At 32.4% G+C, this 16,466-nt stretch overlaps 1 protein-coding gene and 1 long non-coding RNA gene across 2 annotated transcripts; one reads left to right on the plus strand and one right to left on the minus strand.

Annotated features, from left to right (window-relative positions):
• Window positions 1–16: 16 nt before the first annotated feature.
• On the minus strand, window positions 17–4,003 carry ACR10 (ACT-like superfamily protein). The gene is made up of 6 exons (XM_078326534.1): window positions 3,554–4,003; window positions 3,211–3,426; window positions 2,382–2,487; window positions 1,307–1,679; window positions 798–1,082; window positions 17–415 (listed from the first exon to the last, which is right to left on the minus strand). The coding sequence occupies exons 1-6, from the start codon at window positions 3,708–3,710 to the stop codon at window positions 278–280; spliced, it is 1,275 nt and encodes a 424-aa protein (XP_078182660.1). The 5' UTR covers window positions 3,711–4,003; the 3' UTR covers window positions 17–277.
• Window positions 1,686–3,329, plus strand: LOC144576231 (uncharacterized). Its single transcript, XR_013518620.1, has 3 exons — window positions 1,686–1,854; window positions 2,356–2,546; window positions 3,208–3,329. It is a non-coding gene; the product is annotated as an uncharacterized LOC144576231 (long non-coding RNA).
• Window positions 4,004–16,466: the final 12,463 nt, after the last annotated feature.

Below are 16,466 nucleotides of genomic sequence, written 5' to 3' on the forward strand. Positions count from 1 at the left end.
TTACAAAATTACTAAGTACAAGAACTGGTAACTGCCATTCAACTGCAAATTTACATATTCTACATGAGCTACGTAGGTATTCTTAAACTTCATTCCTATTTGTTTTACTAAGTAGATTTTCTACATCTAGGAACTACATTGTGAACTAATATCTCTGAATGTACAATATTACTAGAAATACAACGGAAAAAAAAAAAAAAGATAAAACAACATCGGTTACCTTTACCAATGTCATAAACTACTGAAAAACTGTACAAAGCTACAAATATATCATAAATCAGTCCCATCCCATGAGCATTTTTTTGACCTGTTCCACAATTTTGGTGTGTGAGGCAGGGAGTTCATGGCCTTCCCCTAGGTGCACCCGGTATACCTCCCACTCTCTGTCTCCAACCACATGCCTTCCTATTTCAGCCTAAGGTGAAACAACATAAATATAGTTAGTTGCCAATTTGCAAATTTTTGTTATTAGGAGTGAAAATGTAAATGTATGATTAGAGAAAGATTGCAAAATTCCAAGAGTGAATGTTGATTTTTTATCTCCATTTAGGGTCAGAGTGCAAAACCAATTTAGGGGCTTGACATTGTTGATTCTTCACATGTCAAAGGAAAAATTGGTTTTTAGTAAACACTTTATTACAATCTGTTACCTTTTGGGAGAGAACAAGATTGTGCAAAGTAATTTTTAGGTACAAAATTTCACCATCAGTGTTCAGCTCTTACCTTGTAGTTAGTCAAATTTTTGACCCAAGTTATTTATCAAAAGTTATAAGCAAAAGAGGAGAACATTTTCCTACCAAGAAGATACGAACTTGCAGTTTTGTCAATGCATGCGTGATATCATAAAAAACAAGAGGTCGTCCCTTGCCAGAGCCTTCAACTGGGTTTGCAACTAGGAGCTCTGTATCAGGGCCCCGGTTTGCTAAAATAACACGCAATGGCCTATAAAGCTCCATCCTTAAACGGAAACACAATGCCTCCTGGATCTGTGGGTCCACTATTTTTCTACCGTCCATTTGCACTACAAATAAGTCAATTTCACAGATTCTGTTCTGGCTTGTGTAGAATCTCCCGTAAGACAGCTATCAAAATTTAATAGAACAAGGACGAACGGGTTAGATAGCATATTTTTGGAGACAATTGACTGGTAAGTAAAAAAGATGAATGCTATATACTGATATTGTACTGGTTCTGTCCTTGTACTAACAATAGGCAAGTACATTCGAACAAGATAATTCCTTCTTTAATTTGGGTGCCTTTTTGAAACCATATGAAAACTCAAAATTTTATGTTAATGATAAATTACCTGAATGTTATAATCTTTGAGAGTTCTCATAATGTCATACAACAACCCCTTGTGGTCCCTAGACTGAATCTGGATAAGTGTATGCGCTGGACTCAGCAGATTATCCACCTTGACCGACAACGAATTACTGTTTCCACTTCCAGATGAATTGCAGGAAGGAAAACTGCGGGGGAAGAGAGACGATTCTTCCTTGGGAAGCTCAGGGGCGAACATCTCTTCTGTGACGGTTGGCGGTAGAGACAAGGAAGCATTGACACAACATGATATGGGGTCACTGGCCACTTCAATATCGCAACTTGTCATTGCGTCGCCTAAAACTGAACTCAGCTTATCACATGTCTCTTCTCTTCGCATCTTCAAGTGTAGCTGTTCCCTGAACAGTATCATAAAAGAAAATATATTCAGTACCAGTATGTGTTTTTATATATAGCTGTCAACAACTAACCCAACCTGCCAGTACTTCTTTTCTTCTTTGGACAATAATGCATATATTGCAATAAAAAAAAATTACGCAAAAATACATATATTGATAATTATGTATTCAACAAGTATCTTATAATGAGTTCATAAAATTAGGTTATCGGCCTCTAGAAAATCCTAGAACTTCGTGAATTGCATCTATACTAAATTGTGGCAAAACACATTCAATAAAATCCCAGAGGGGCTGTTCAGCAACAAAAAGCCTCCTTAAGACTTAATCCCCTTCCTTTAGCATCCTTAGCCGCTTAATCCTGCTGAACATCGGTTCCTTAGCGCGGATTAAGAATACCTCATTTAGCCTCCTTTTGTTCGGATCTTAATCCTTTGCCCGGACTTTAAGGCACTTCTACCCCTTTCTTTAGCTTCTTTAACTTTTACCCACGGATTAAAACAATCGAACATCGGTTCCTTAACGCTCCTTAAGCTCTTAATCCTTCACTCTTAATCCTTTGTTGCCGAACAGTCCCTCTAAGATGCAAGTAATATAGATGGGCTATTTCACAGTGGTTATTTCCCGGCAAACAAACTACATATGTAGGGATGAAGTAATATAGATGGGCTAAAAAGAGAGAAAAAGAGAGAGAGAGAGAGAGACTTGTTGTCAGTAATGAAGAAGAGGTCCAGTACACGGCCATCGGGTGTGGTGGAAACCTTAACATTCCTTATTGTTAGCTCCAGCTCACATAACGCTTGTGTCACATCTACACCCACATATTCCAAAATCAGCCATAATTATCTCAAACGTTTAGATCATTAGATTGTTTTGTTTTCAGCAAAAATACATATTGACTGAAGGAATAAAAATCTCAAGACCCGCTTTTAGAAATAGCTTTCACAGTAAGTGTTACATATCTATACACGTAACATCTTATTTTTCCAAAATTATTCAAACAGAATACAATCAAATAGATCAGTCATACCAAATTTCTGTGAGAGGGGTCATCTAGATGTGTCACGTCTACATACACCCATTTCAATTTAGCCATAATTAATTATCTCTCAATTAAATATTAAATCCCCAATAGAAAAGGAAAAGTATGGATCTGAAGATTATTTTACTATTTCAGAAGAAATTATGCCTTATAGTTATATCAGACTTCAAAAGAGAATAATATCAGGAAAGGAATTAAAAGCGTTATCCATTCCAGAGATTCACCCCCGAATAAGTTATCAATAGGGCCTTTTAAAAAAGAAAGAAATCTCTCAAAAGATCCAGCTACCCTTTTCTGGACTTGAAATTAATTCAATCAAATTATATAGAAATCCAAGAACAAAGGATATAACCTCCTAAACTTTAGCAATTCAAATTAAATGGAAAATCCTGAACATGCTAAAAAGAACAAAAAGAATTATCCAATAGCAAAAGAACAGCTGAGAATAAAATAAAATGCATTCAAATTCAAAAAGCTAAGTAAAAAAAGTACCATGTAAGAGCCCCATTCGATCATAGCAACAGAACTTGAGAAGATAAACCTGAGGCCTCTGCTCCACAAGCTCCACCTCATCGGCCACAAGCACCATCGAAACCTTGGGACATATCTCCAGTAGCCTTTTCTTGAGCAAAGCCCATCGTGTGGCTCTCTTACCTCTCCCCACAACCCAAAACACTATGTAACACCACCTCCCATCAGTACTCATGTCTGTTTTACAAAAACCCAATTTAAGAAGCAAAATTTTAAGATTTGCTGCAATTGACTGAGAACCTTTTGTTTTTCATTTTGACTGTTCTTTTTAAAAGAATAGAATAGATCTAATCTTCTGAATCACCTCCTTTGACAATGTTTAATCCAAATAGGAGAATAACTCGGCAAAGGTCGCATCCGAGCCCGGTCTTGTCAGGACAGCTGATAGTTAAAACACTCGGCTCACCGGCTGATTCGGGTTCCCGGATTTCCAATACCACATCATCGTTTACTATACCCATCGATTGTACTTGTTGTTTAAACGCTAGCTTTCTCTTCTTCTACTTCTCCTCCTCTTCTATGGTACTGTGTAGAGGTAACAGATTAGGTGGAACTTCGCCACAAAGGTGAGAAGCTATTATTGGGGTGAAAGAGAGAAGAGGAAAGAGATAGTGGAGAGACAGGATGCATGACTCGATTTCTCGAAGGCTTTTCTCCAAGGATATGGGATGAGAGAGAAAGATTGCTTCGTTTTGTTAATGTCTTAGGTTTTGACAAGTTGGATTGAGCTCTCTTATGTACTATACTACTAGTAGTAGTGGTTGCTGGGTTGTAAATGATATTTATTCTCCAAAGATTTGCTACTTATTGAATACAATAAATATCTTTCTCTTATTTATTTTTTGGAAAATTGCCCCTAGGCTAAGCCGCTAAGTACATTCTCCATTTGTATCGTTAGTCTCATATCATTATCTACATTTTCATGTAAAGGATGCAGTTCGTATATTTGCTAAATAGTTGCAAGCATAGTCACAAGATTTGCGAATTAAACTTGAATAATTTGATTTGTTGGTGATGCCGAATTAAATGTCGAATTATTTGGTTGACCGAATTAAACCCAAATAATTCACAAATTTTACAAATTATTCGCGAATTTTTTTCCGAATTTTTCTCAAAACATTTTATTTTTTGGTTCTCTTGCAAAACTAAGATATCAGATCTGAATAATTTCTAATCATTTCCGAATTATACATGAATTATTACCGAATCACGAAATTTTAACCTCGTCGAACTGAATCCGAATAATTCATTTGTCACTATATCTGCAAGCACCCGTATATATATCCATCCTCTCTCTCCATTAACTCATCTGACTGGAAAATTCACACACTTCCTCTTCTTTTTTTCTAAAACAACACTGATGGTCAACTCAAGTAAAAAAAATAATATTGAACATATAACATGATAATTCTTTAAGTCTCATCATTTCTTCTTGCAAGTTGCAAGTAATTTTATTTTCTAGGAGTTGTACAAAATTAATTAGTCAGCTTTGAAGTAGTGTAATGTGATAGGTAGGTATAAACCTAATTTGATGTGACGAGCTATATAATAGTGATAATTTTATTTGAATATAAGAACTAAATAGTATTGATTGTACTAGTTAATAAGATACAAATAACGGGCTATTTTTGAATGAAAAAATAAAGTCCTTTCGAATTTTACACAAAAAGAAGAGGTATGTTTAAATGTTTAATTTTTTTTTTAACAGAATGAATTATTTGTATCTATTTAGACTATACAAGAAAATTTTATTTAGTTTGAGAAAATAGAAAAATATTTTGAAACCCGGATAGTAAATAACGAGATTCTTGTAGTTCTCTCTGTGTGAGTTATTATTATTATTTTTAGATTTTCATGCATACCCCTTAAAAACATTCAAATTACATATTTTTTTCACTAAAATTCAGTACATCATATTTACCTTTCTAAATTTAAAAAACTTACATATTTAACCAATTTATTAGCATTTGTATTAAACCTCATGCTATATTCATAAGGTATCAATTTTATTCTTTTTTTTTAATATGTAGTTTGTATAAGAAAATTGTTATGTCTTCTAATCAATTTCCCTACTTGCAAAGTGGCATTTATGCATAAGTAGTTCGTTTCTCTACTTTAACAGTGGTATTTATGCATATGCTTTTGTGTATGTTGCAAGTAACGAAAAATAAAGCATTGCTCTCAAAACTGCCAATTAGATATTCTTTTAAACATGCTACCTATTTTTTATTTTTTAATAAAGAGTAAAATTGATACTTTATGAATTTAAAATAAGTATTAATGGAAAAGTCAATAAATTTGTGTGAATTTGAATTTTAGAAGGATTAATATGATATTATGAATTTTAAAAGAAAAATACGTAATTTTGAAACTTTTGATGCATGAAATTCTCCATTTTTTTTAAGCGGATGAATTCAATAATTAAATAACATCTTGGTTTGTATGTGTAGCGCCATACATCGATAATTTGTATATATACAATGTATCAGTGGTCTATTAATTCCACATCATACATTCACACGCAAGGTTCTAAATAGCACGCTATAGCGTTTGCAGACCATAAAAGTTATGGCGCTATCAGTGCGATAGCGAGCTATTCCGCGCTATAGCGGCACTATTTGGACATAGCGCTGTTTTTTTTAATTAATCCGCTATGACGCGATAAACGCTATTTAAACCTTTGTTCACACGTAACATAACAATTTTATTGTTCATCAGAACCCAGAAGATACATAAAAATATATTGATAATCAATTTTCATTCGACAACCATGGAAACTGATAAAATAGTTATAGGAAAAATATTAGGGTTCTAAATAGCGATTATCGCGTCATAACGGAAAGATTAAAAAAAAAACTATTGCGACTAGCATAGCTATAATAAAAGCTATTGTACATAGTATTTTTTGTTTAAGAAAAATATATTTTATATTTTTACTAATTATCAATATTATCTAAAGCCTCATAGAGCAATAAGTAATACAAAATCGATTAAGGAATTAGAATCTTCATATTGAACCAGTACAGTTCAAATTGATATTCAAAATATCTCTAATAATATCATAAATTATCTATCTTTTTACATTTTAAAAAAAAAAACTAATTAAGCATCATAACATAACTATATTTTTTTTCTATTAAAAAAAAATAAACATATTAAAAAAACTATCTATCTTTTTTTCTATTTAAAAGCAAAATCAATTTGGACCTTGAAAAAACTGATCTTTAAAATTAATTTTCAGTTGGGTCTTTATATAAAAGCTTATGGAGCATAGCGTGCGCTATAGCGCGTAGCGTGTAGCATGTAGCGTAAATAGCAGACCGCTATTTCCGCTATAGTGGTTGTAGCTGAAATAGCACACTTTTATCTCATAGATTAGCAAGCTAGGTCAAAAAAAATGCTATAGTTCCGTTATTGTGTCGCTATAACGCGTTATTTATAACACTGAAAAATATAGATATGCTTTATATAATTTAAATAGATTGTATATTACATTTGAATAATTTGAAAAATATATAGTTATTGGTCAAATATCGACAAAACTGAACCATTAATTTTCAACCAGCTCAGTGCATGGTTAGCGAATGGTTTTCAAACTACATAAAAAATTAATATATATACAATATATAAGTTGAATACAGGATATCTGTAATTTCATATATTTTGTTGAGGCTGTCATATAAATTTATTTATCCTACAATTCAAACTAGTACAATTTTTAATTTTTTATGCTATTTTAATCTACTTGTTATTAAAATAATATTATTTCTTACATTATTGTTTTAACTATTCAAATGGGCCCATAATTAAAATTTCTCTTCGGTATATACCTTTGGTTATTTCTTGACAATGATATTTTCTAAATAATTTAAAAAAAAAAAGATTTCGGCAAAAATAACTCATTGTGTCGTGATCAAGTACCGAGTCAGTTGTTCCGGTCTGATGCATGACTTCACAAGATGGTGCCGTGCTTTCATGTTCATGGAACCTGTTCGCACATTTCGCTCTTGGTTTGATTCTACTTGATTCTTTCTTCTCTCACTGCAGAACATTCTTGCTGTCTGCTGTCAACTAATTTACTTTTGAAGGGCTGCTATATATCGCAAAAAATTGCACAACCATCAAAAACTCATTCAAGGCAAACGCATCCTGTCGAATTTTTTTTGTAAACCATAATTAGAAAAAAGATTTTTATGAAACCAACATGATTACTTTTTTTTTTATAAAAATTATAAGAATTGGAATGTCATTTCGGTCCCGAAATTTATTTATTTTTGGGACCGAAATGTCAATTCGGTCTCAGATATTTTTACAATTTTTCAACGTATTTTTTTTCCAAATCTGTGAAAACGGTTGGGACCAAAATGACAATTTGGTCCCAAAAGAGAAAAAAAAAGGGACCGAAATGACATCTCGGTTCTTATGATTTTTGTAAAAAACAAAGCAATCAAGTTGGTTTGGTAAAATTTAATTTTTTATTTATGGTTTCTAAAAATATTCCATCCTGTCAAACAAAAATGTGATAAGTTGAATATAAACGTGTATATTCTGACAAGTGACAACATTTTGTGAATGGAAGCGAGATTGAAAACCCATTAAAACATTTTTGTGAATATTTGAAGTTGAAAGATGTAATTTATCTTTACTTGACAAAAATTAACATGAATATAATGGAGCGGAATTAATTTTAAATGGTTCTAAATTTTTACATTTTTTTTTTATGGTGAAACAAGTACCAAATTTTATATTTTTTGAAATTCTTTTACTATTTATTAAGCTGGTTTGAAAACCGCTGTTTTCAGTAAATTTCTGCAGCATTGAAAACAGCGGTTTTCAAACCAGCTTAATAAATAGTAAAAAAAATTCCAAAAAATGTAAAATTTGGTCTCCAAGTAGATTTTAATATAGATTGAACATCTAACGGTTTGAATTTGTTGTTTGAACATCACATAATAAAATATAGCCCCGGCAGCACTTGTCTGAAATGCTCCTGGCAGCAATTTAGCTGGACTCATATATATATATATATAGAGTTAGGCTGGGGTGCTATGGATAGCATAGTGGCCTCCCGTGCTACGGCTCAATATTCAAGTTTTCAAAATCCAAACGGTCGATCCGAACCGTTCATCTTGTTCTTCATATTAATATGTGTTTGGAGACCAAATTTTACATTTTTTGAAAATTTTTTACTATTTTTTTAGCTAGATAGAAAATCACTTGATCTAAAAAATTCTGCACCATTAAGATATTTGATTTTCTACCTATCTAAAAAAATAGTAAAAAAATTTCAAAAAATGTAAAATTTGGTCTCCAAACACATATTAATATGAAGAACAAGATGAACGGTTCGGATCGACCGTTTGGATTTTGAAAACTTGAATATTGAGCCGTAGCACGGGAGGCCACTATGCTATCCATAGCACCCCAGCCTAACTCTATATATATATATATCAGATATCATCATTTCCGAATTCAAATACAGATAACTTGTATATTTAAGTATAAACACTTTCGGAGTGCAGATAAGAGATGCATAATATAAAGTGCAGGAATAATTTTTCAAATTTATAATATACTAGTTATTTCTGAAAAGTATTTCTGTGTACTTCCATTTATATGGTAAGTTTATTCAATATTTTTTATAACATTGCTAGAAAAATATAAGAGCAAAACTAGGGTATGATGTGCTCACCAAGAGGGATTAGTGAGCACATCTCCAAAAAACTATCGGATTGACTTAGAACTACAAATTCAAACCATTAAAATTCATGTACTTTGTGAGTGATGCATGTACATGCAAAAATTATAAATGCTACCTACTGTTTTTTCTGATAAGCTTCTATGATTGAAAACTTTTCGAAGCTATGGCCTATTATCAAATCATCTCTCTACTCTAGGTACTGTGCTAAGACTAGTATTTGATCTCTTTAGAAATGCTCCTGGTATATCTTAGAAACCAGTGATGAGTTAGTTAATATCATGCTTAGATCTAATCCAGAGATTCAATATCTCTGCTTTTGTAAGAACAGTTTATGTTTCTAATGAAACAAATGAAAATATCTACTTTTTCAAAAAGAAAAAACACTCCTAGAAATTCTCCAAATAAAAAAATTGTAAAAGATATATACAGTTCTTGCTAAATTATTTGTCAATTTTTTGTCATTTACAGGCACGTTAAAATCAAATCATATTAACTATAAAATTTGTAAATTTGTCACATATTCTCTTAACTTTCCCATAACACATTTATAATATTAACTTCTCATTAAAAATATCTTTAACGAGTCAATGGTGTATCGATTAATAAAGAATTATGTATGTTATAAGTTACTCGGATTTTTAATTAATTTACAACACTTGTATATATCAATGTTCAAAGCTAGATTGATTAGCAATTGTCAAAATGAAGAATTTAGTCATTTTGATAGATATCACTATATCGGTAAAAAAGGTAACTACTCTTACTATGTTCACGAAAAATCACATTTAGGAGGTTTTTTTTTTTTTTCTTTTTACTGGACACATTTACAACGGGGGAGCTATATTGAGTCAGGGTAGGCACCTTTCTACTTCTAGATTTTGAATATTAGATATAAGCCTATGTATAGGTTGATGTCTATTCTTGAAGAAAATTTGCTTGCTTTGGATAACTCACAGATTGAATTAGGTTTTTTTTTTTTTCTGAAATTACAGATTGAATTATTTAATTCACATTAATCAGTAATCCACTAGACATATCCGTAAAAAAAATTGTCTACTGCTAATAAAAATCATGACTACGTTCATGGATATGTTTTCTTAGAGCAAGATTATTCGGAATAGCTTGTTCTTTGTTTGGATAGAGTTGAATAGCTATAATGATGAATTCAACTCTTTTGTCTCATTAGAATAGTCTATTCTTATAAAAAAAAAGGTTGAATTTAACTATTTTAATAAGATAAATGACAAAAAAGTTATTCTAGCTATTCTTATTTTGCAGTCAAACATACTTTAGGATACAGTTGATGAAAGAAAAAAAAATTAATAAAACCATTTACTTGAAAGTTGAAACAAACTCATCAAATATTTCACTAATTTTCAGAATGAACCTTTGAATTTTAGGAATCAAATGGATTCAAATTATAACCTTTGATATTTCACTACTACATGCATAGTGGTTTGCTAACGGGTTACCCGTGACTCGTTCCGGGTAACCCGTTAGGGGTAACGGGTAGGACAGGTAAAGGGGTAGGTCGGGTACGGGTAAAACCCGTGACGGGTAGACGGGTAATTTTCCCAAAACCTCTATCCGGTCCGTTTATTACCCGTACCCGTTGCGGGTTGACGGGTACGGGTACCACGGGTACGGGTCCGGTCCGGACGGGTTTTTTTTTCTGTTTAATAGAAACGAACGGCCCAGATTTACTTAGGATTGTAGCAGATTTAAATAAAAGGTTGGATTTGGAATTGGAGGGACCCTACAATCCCTTAGGATTGTAGCAGATTTATTTCTACTCAGTGAGGAATTGCACTGGATCTGAATTTTAAAAGGAGGCCGCCAAAAAAATTTTGAAATTCAAATTTTGTAATGGGTCGAGTACGGGTAACGGGTAACGGGTACGGGTACGGGTACAACGGATTTTTTTTTCAAATGCCTTGTCCGGCCCATATATTACCCGTACCTGTCTACCCGTTTGACCCGGGCAACGGGTACGGGTCAAACGGATAACGGGTACGGGCCGGGTAAAACGGATTTAACCCGTTTTGGGTATAGCAAAACACTACTACATGCATGAATTTTGATCCGGATTTGTTATTTTTCTTCTCAATGATTGCAGTGATCCTTTTCACCTTTTGTTTGTCTGGAGCATTCCATTCGAAAACAAAAGCCAAATCGATTCGATGACGTATCCAACATAATTTTTCATGACATCACCAGATCCAATCAGTGATTTTTTTTTTTTTTATTATTACTCTCAATTACAGAAAAACAAAAAAATCTACTGTCCAAAGTGGCGATGTAACGGAAGTAGGGATGAAAACGGATCCGGTTATCCGATCCGAATCTGCTTCATTTCAGATCTGAATTTTAATAAATAGTAAAAAAAAAATTCAGAAAAATATAAAATTTGATTTGCATACACATTTTAATATATTCATCATGTTGAATGGTTTGAATCGACTGTTTGGATTTTAAAAATATAAGATGTAATCCGGTGTCACCAAAAAATAGTGTAAGTATCCCATCTCATTATTGATGACTGGTAGTGATACGCAATCAGACATATTAATTAATGATTATGAAAGTCAAATTTTGAAAATTAAATTTTTTTTTCTAAATTTTGATTAGTACGTACCTTCTAATAGTATATTAAAATTCAAAATTGAAATTGACAAATTGAAAAACAAAGATCCGTAGAGTGATGTCTGCGCTTACCCAGACAAAGAAAACTTGTATGACGACTCGGACGGTTACTTAGACGCCCACATGGACCAATTAACATGGATTAAGTGATTAATTATTGCAAGCTGGCAGATAGGGACATTTTAGTAAATTAGCAACCAACGAGACAGCCGTTGATGTTAACATTTGGAATATTGGTCCCCAGTTAACCCATATATATAAACCTTAGGAATATTTTCAGTTTATCCCAAGGGTTCAAATGCACCCAAATGCACCTTATCTTTCAAATTCTTTTTCTCCGTGTTCAAAGTCCAAATAGTCAATCCGAACCGTTAGATGTGATCTATATATTAAGATGTGCTTGGAGACCAAATTTTACATTTTTTGGAATTTTTTTACTATTTATTAAACCACTTTGAAAATCGATGATCCAATGGTCCAGAAAATATAAAATCAGCAATTTTCAAAGTGGCTTAATAAATAGTAAAAAAATTCCAAAAAATGTAAAATTTTGTCTCCAAGCACATCTTAATATATATATCGCATCTAACGGTTCGGATTGACTATTCGGACTTTGAAAACGAAAAAAAAGGATTTGAAAGATAGAGTGCATTTGGGTGCATTTGAACCCTCCTCATCCCCCTAACATTGTATGCTTGGATTATATTATTACATAATAATCATCATCCCCCAAAAATCTATTAATTCACAATGTAATAAATTGGTTCCTTTCATTACAAAATGAAATCATCTTTTAATTAGCATACAAGCAATAGAGGTATCTACTAATTATTTTTATTTTTTTCTTCTTCAAGTAAAGAAATTCAGTTGAAACTGAACTTTAAATCTACATCTGGCACATGAAAGATGAGTGATTTTATTTATTCCTACGATACTGCAAACGGTAGCTTCCATCCGGATCAAAATATATACTTGGGAAACTTATTTTGAATATGAGGAGGCCGTTTTGAAAAATATTGATCTGGGTTATTTGTGGCAAACTGGTGATGAGTCAAAATCAGAGCTAATAATATTTATAATCCTAATTGTCTACTATACAATTGATTCACAAGCACATGAATCAATTCGTATAGTATAGTATAGATTGGGGTCTCGATCCATAGGGATGGTGTATTAAGAGATCTAATCGCAAATCAAGTCTAGGTTACCGATTCTTTTAGATTAATTTCGTTGTTTTGTTGTTTGATTGTTTAGTTGTAATGTTCACTTAGAACAGTGTAGTAAGTAATTAATTAGTTGTTTAGAAGATGAGGCTTCTAGGGATTCGAACATTCTATCATTCAAACTCCTTTAATCTAGGTTATGGTTAAGTGAGCAATCGCACATGGTTCTGTCACCATTCGCATGCTACTGCATAAACTTGTCAAGTAAAGTTAATCAATCGCATGCGGTTCTGTCACAATCTGCATGCTACTGCGTAAACCGTACACAGCTAGTTTCACTCTAGTCGAAATCGCACACGGTTTGATGAGAACCGCACACGCCATGTACTGGTATCAAATGCAATCTGAGAGTTGCTAATCATGTTATAGTGTTAATCACAGTTACGCTATAACACCCTAATTGAGTAGGACTGGTAAGGGGATGGTACTATCCTAATCCTAAGCAATTGCATAAAGATTAATGATAGGTCTCAATTATCTACAGATCTATATTCCAATAAGTTTCTAACTAAAGTTCGGATCACAAGAGATCAATAGTTACGTCTATTTTTCTATTTGGATCTAAGATAATTGTACCATATTCCTACTGGTCAACCTTATACGCATACCATGCAGTGCGCATCTTCATGTGTTTCGAGGTTAGAACGCACCAAGTCAAGTAGTAATATGAAGAGTAAATCTAAGAAAGAATTCAGATCATAAGCAAATGATAAATATAAATAAATCTTTAGATTAAACTCATAAGAATTCAATATTAGATTCTTCACCCTAGAAAATGGTTGCTTAGCCGCTCATGGCGGGTTCAACAACAAAAGAGACAAAAGAAATGAAGAAAGATAACAATAGAGAGAGATGGAAGGAGTATACTTATGCTGTCTCTTCTCTCATGCACACCATATTCAGATCATGCATCTTCCTTCTCTTCTAATGGAAACTTCACTATTTTACTCTTCTATCCTTGCATAGCCTCCATAAGAGAAACCCTAGTTCTAACCTAATATTCTACATTGAATTGTATACTCTCTAGTGTGGAATGATGAATGGTAGTCCAGAGATATGTTTAATTTCTCTTTGTCCAGATGCATATATAAGCCTTGGTTGACAAGTTAGAGCTATAACCGCTGTTCTGGCAGTTTCTGGCAATTGTCTGTGCGGATGCCTAAGTTGCATGCGGTTCATTAGTAAACCGCATGGATGGCATAACTTCTTGCGCGGAAGCCCTCTGGGTCGTATGTGGATGAGGGTATCCGCACGCCCTGAGACTATGTGTCTGAATTGCTTCATTTTATGCATGTTTTATCCTAATAACACTAAAAATCTGTAATTCTCCAAAATCAAGTAAAATAACAAAAATGAATCTGATTCTATAGAAAATGAGTAATTGTAATTCAATAAATAACAATATTTTAGATCAGGTGATATGAAAAATTACTACTTATTTTATCCCTATCAACTGACAGTCTTTCTAATAAATTAAATTCTATAATATTATATTTAGTTTCAAAAAATATTTCTAATATTTCAATAAAAAATAAAAAATTATAAACATTTCTATTTAATTAAAAAATAATAAGAAAAACTTAAAATCGCAGAAAAACCTTGCGGTTTTGGAATGGTTGTGGAATTCACCGCAAAAATAAATTGTGGTTTTAGACTGAATTTTCGCAAAAAAAAATACAGTTTGGACAGATTTCGAAATTTCTCAGCATGGGGTGTAGATGTTGAAATTTAATATTTTTTATATTAATAAAAATTTCGGATCAGATTGTAACAATATTTGTACAAAACAGTACTGATTATATCCAGGGCATCAGATTATAGAACTTTACGGGCCATTTGGCAACAAGGGATTAAGAGTCCTTAACGCTTAATCCGCTTCCTTTAGCTTCCTTAGTTGTTTAATCCTGCCGAACACTGATTCTTTAGTGCGGATTAAGAACACCTCATTTAGCCTCCTTTTGCCCGGACCATAAGGCACCTCTACCCCTTCTATTAGTTTCCTTAGCTTTCACTTACGGATTAAGACAACCGAACATCGGTTCCTTGGCGCTCCTTAACAGGGGCATTTTTGTAATTTGACTCCGCTATGTATACACTACGTAATTTAGACTAGTAACGAAATTTTATCTGATATAGAAAAAGCAGAATTACCATAAACGAATTGTGGATATGTCTCATTGTTTTGTCACATATATATGTCAAGACTTCCATAAAAACAAAAAATAATAAATACTTGTTAGTGACCGCACTGTACATAGTCATCCCGGCCCCGTTTAAGGTTGACAGGTTGCCCTCGTGTGGATGCAAATTACTGTGGAAGAATAAAGCAGAGGCTAGGAATTAAATAAAAAAAAAATCCAGGATAATAAGATCCATCTTGAAAATAATACCTATATTGATTGTCATTAGGGGCGGATTATTGTGGAAGGTTAAGTCTATATTGATTCTGATGTAAATAACTTTTTTTTCTTAATTAATATATTTGTTAGCGGTAATCGCCGCTGATCATTAAAAAAAAAGTCTATATTAATTGTAATATTTATATCCTGGATTTTTCAAGGGACTGTAACTTAAGTCGTGTAAATATATTTTTTTATTAATGAAAATCAATATTGTTGGCGGTACTTCATTGCTGATCATAAAAAAATAAAAAATAGAGGCAAATTTAAAGGTTAGTCAGAGATAGTCAGTTTTATAGTTCAAAATTTTAAATATGTATATTGAATTTTAACTGATTTTTTTAAAAACTTTTTATGTAGTTCAATATTTCTCATAAAATAAGAAATGTTTACTTGTAGTTTAGTAATTAAAATTCCATCTATCATATTGTGCATCTTAAATTTCAGTCATATTTTTTTTTTTTTCTAATTCTGCTCCTGATCATACTCGGTAATTGCATTATTTACTTTATCCCTGTTAATTATTTTCAAACTAAGATTTAGTAGTTGCACATCGATAGAGAGATAGTCGACTTACCTTAGTGCTTTTCTAATGTAATGTAACATCAAGTTGGACTAAGATGTTTTGTGACATAAAGGTAAGGCTTTACTTCACTTTACGGCCATTTTTATTAATACTTTTAAAAAAATATATTTTAAAACTGCCTCTGCATTGTTTTTTTTTTAAATTGCCCCGACTACTAGGTCTACGGGCGGCCCACCCTCTCTAGCAGACCGCCCGGGCCAGAGGCGGTCCATTAGGGACCAGACCGCCTGTGGTCCGGGCGGTCATCTTTTTTTTTTTTTTTTAGAGAAATCTTAATATTTTGATTTAAATAATTTTATGAAGAAAATTTTTTTCTTGTTTAGAGTGTATGTTAAAAAAAAGACATTTAATATATTTATGTAGTGATGTCATAACTCTTTATAACTTTGATTTGATTTGTTAGTTGGATATCACAAATCTAAAGATAACACTAATTAAGGACTTGACATTGATTCTTAATAATTTATTTTATTCAAATATACACAAGGAAATATAGTTAGATTGCTTCAATGATGTCAACTTCTTCTTTTTTTTAGAGAATAATTTAATTATTTGATTATTGTCAACATATACCATTTGCTCGGAGATAGGCAAACGAACACAATAAATAGTAAATGCATTTTAAAATAATTAAATGAATTAGTTCATGACTGAAATTGTGAAAC

The sequence above is a fragment of the Carex rostrata genome, chromosome 25, assembly GCF_964058835.1.
Source record: "Carex rostrata chromosome 25, lpCarRost1.2, whole genome shotgun sequence".
Lineage (NCBI taxonomy): Eukaryota > Viridiplantae > Streptophyta > Magnoliopsida > Poales > Cyperaceae > Carex > Carex rostrata.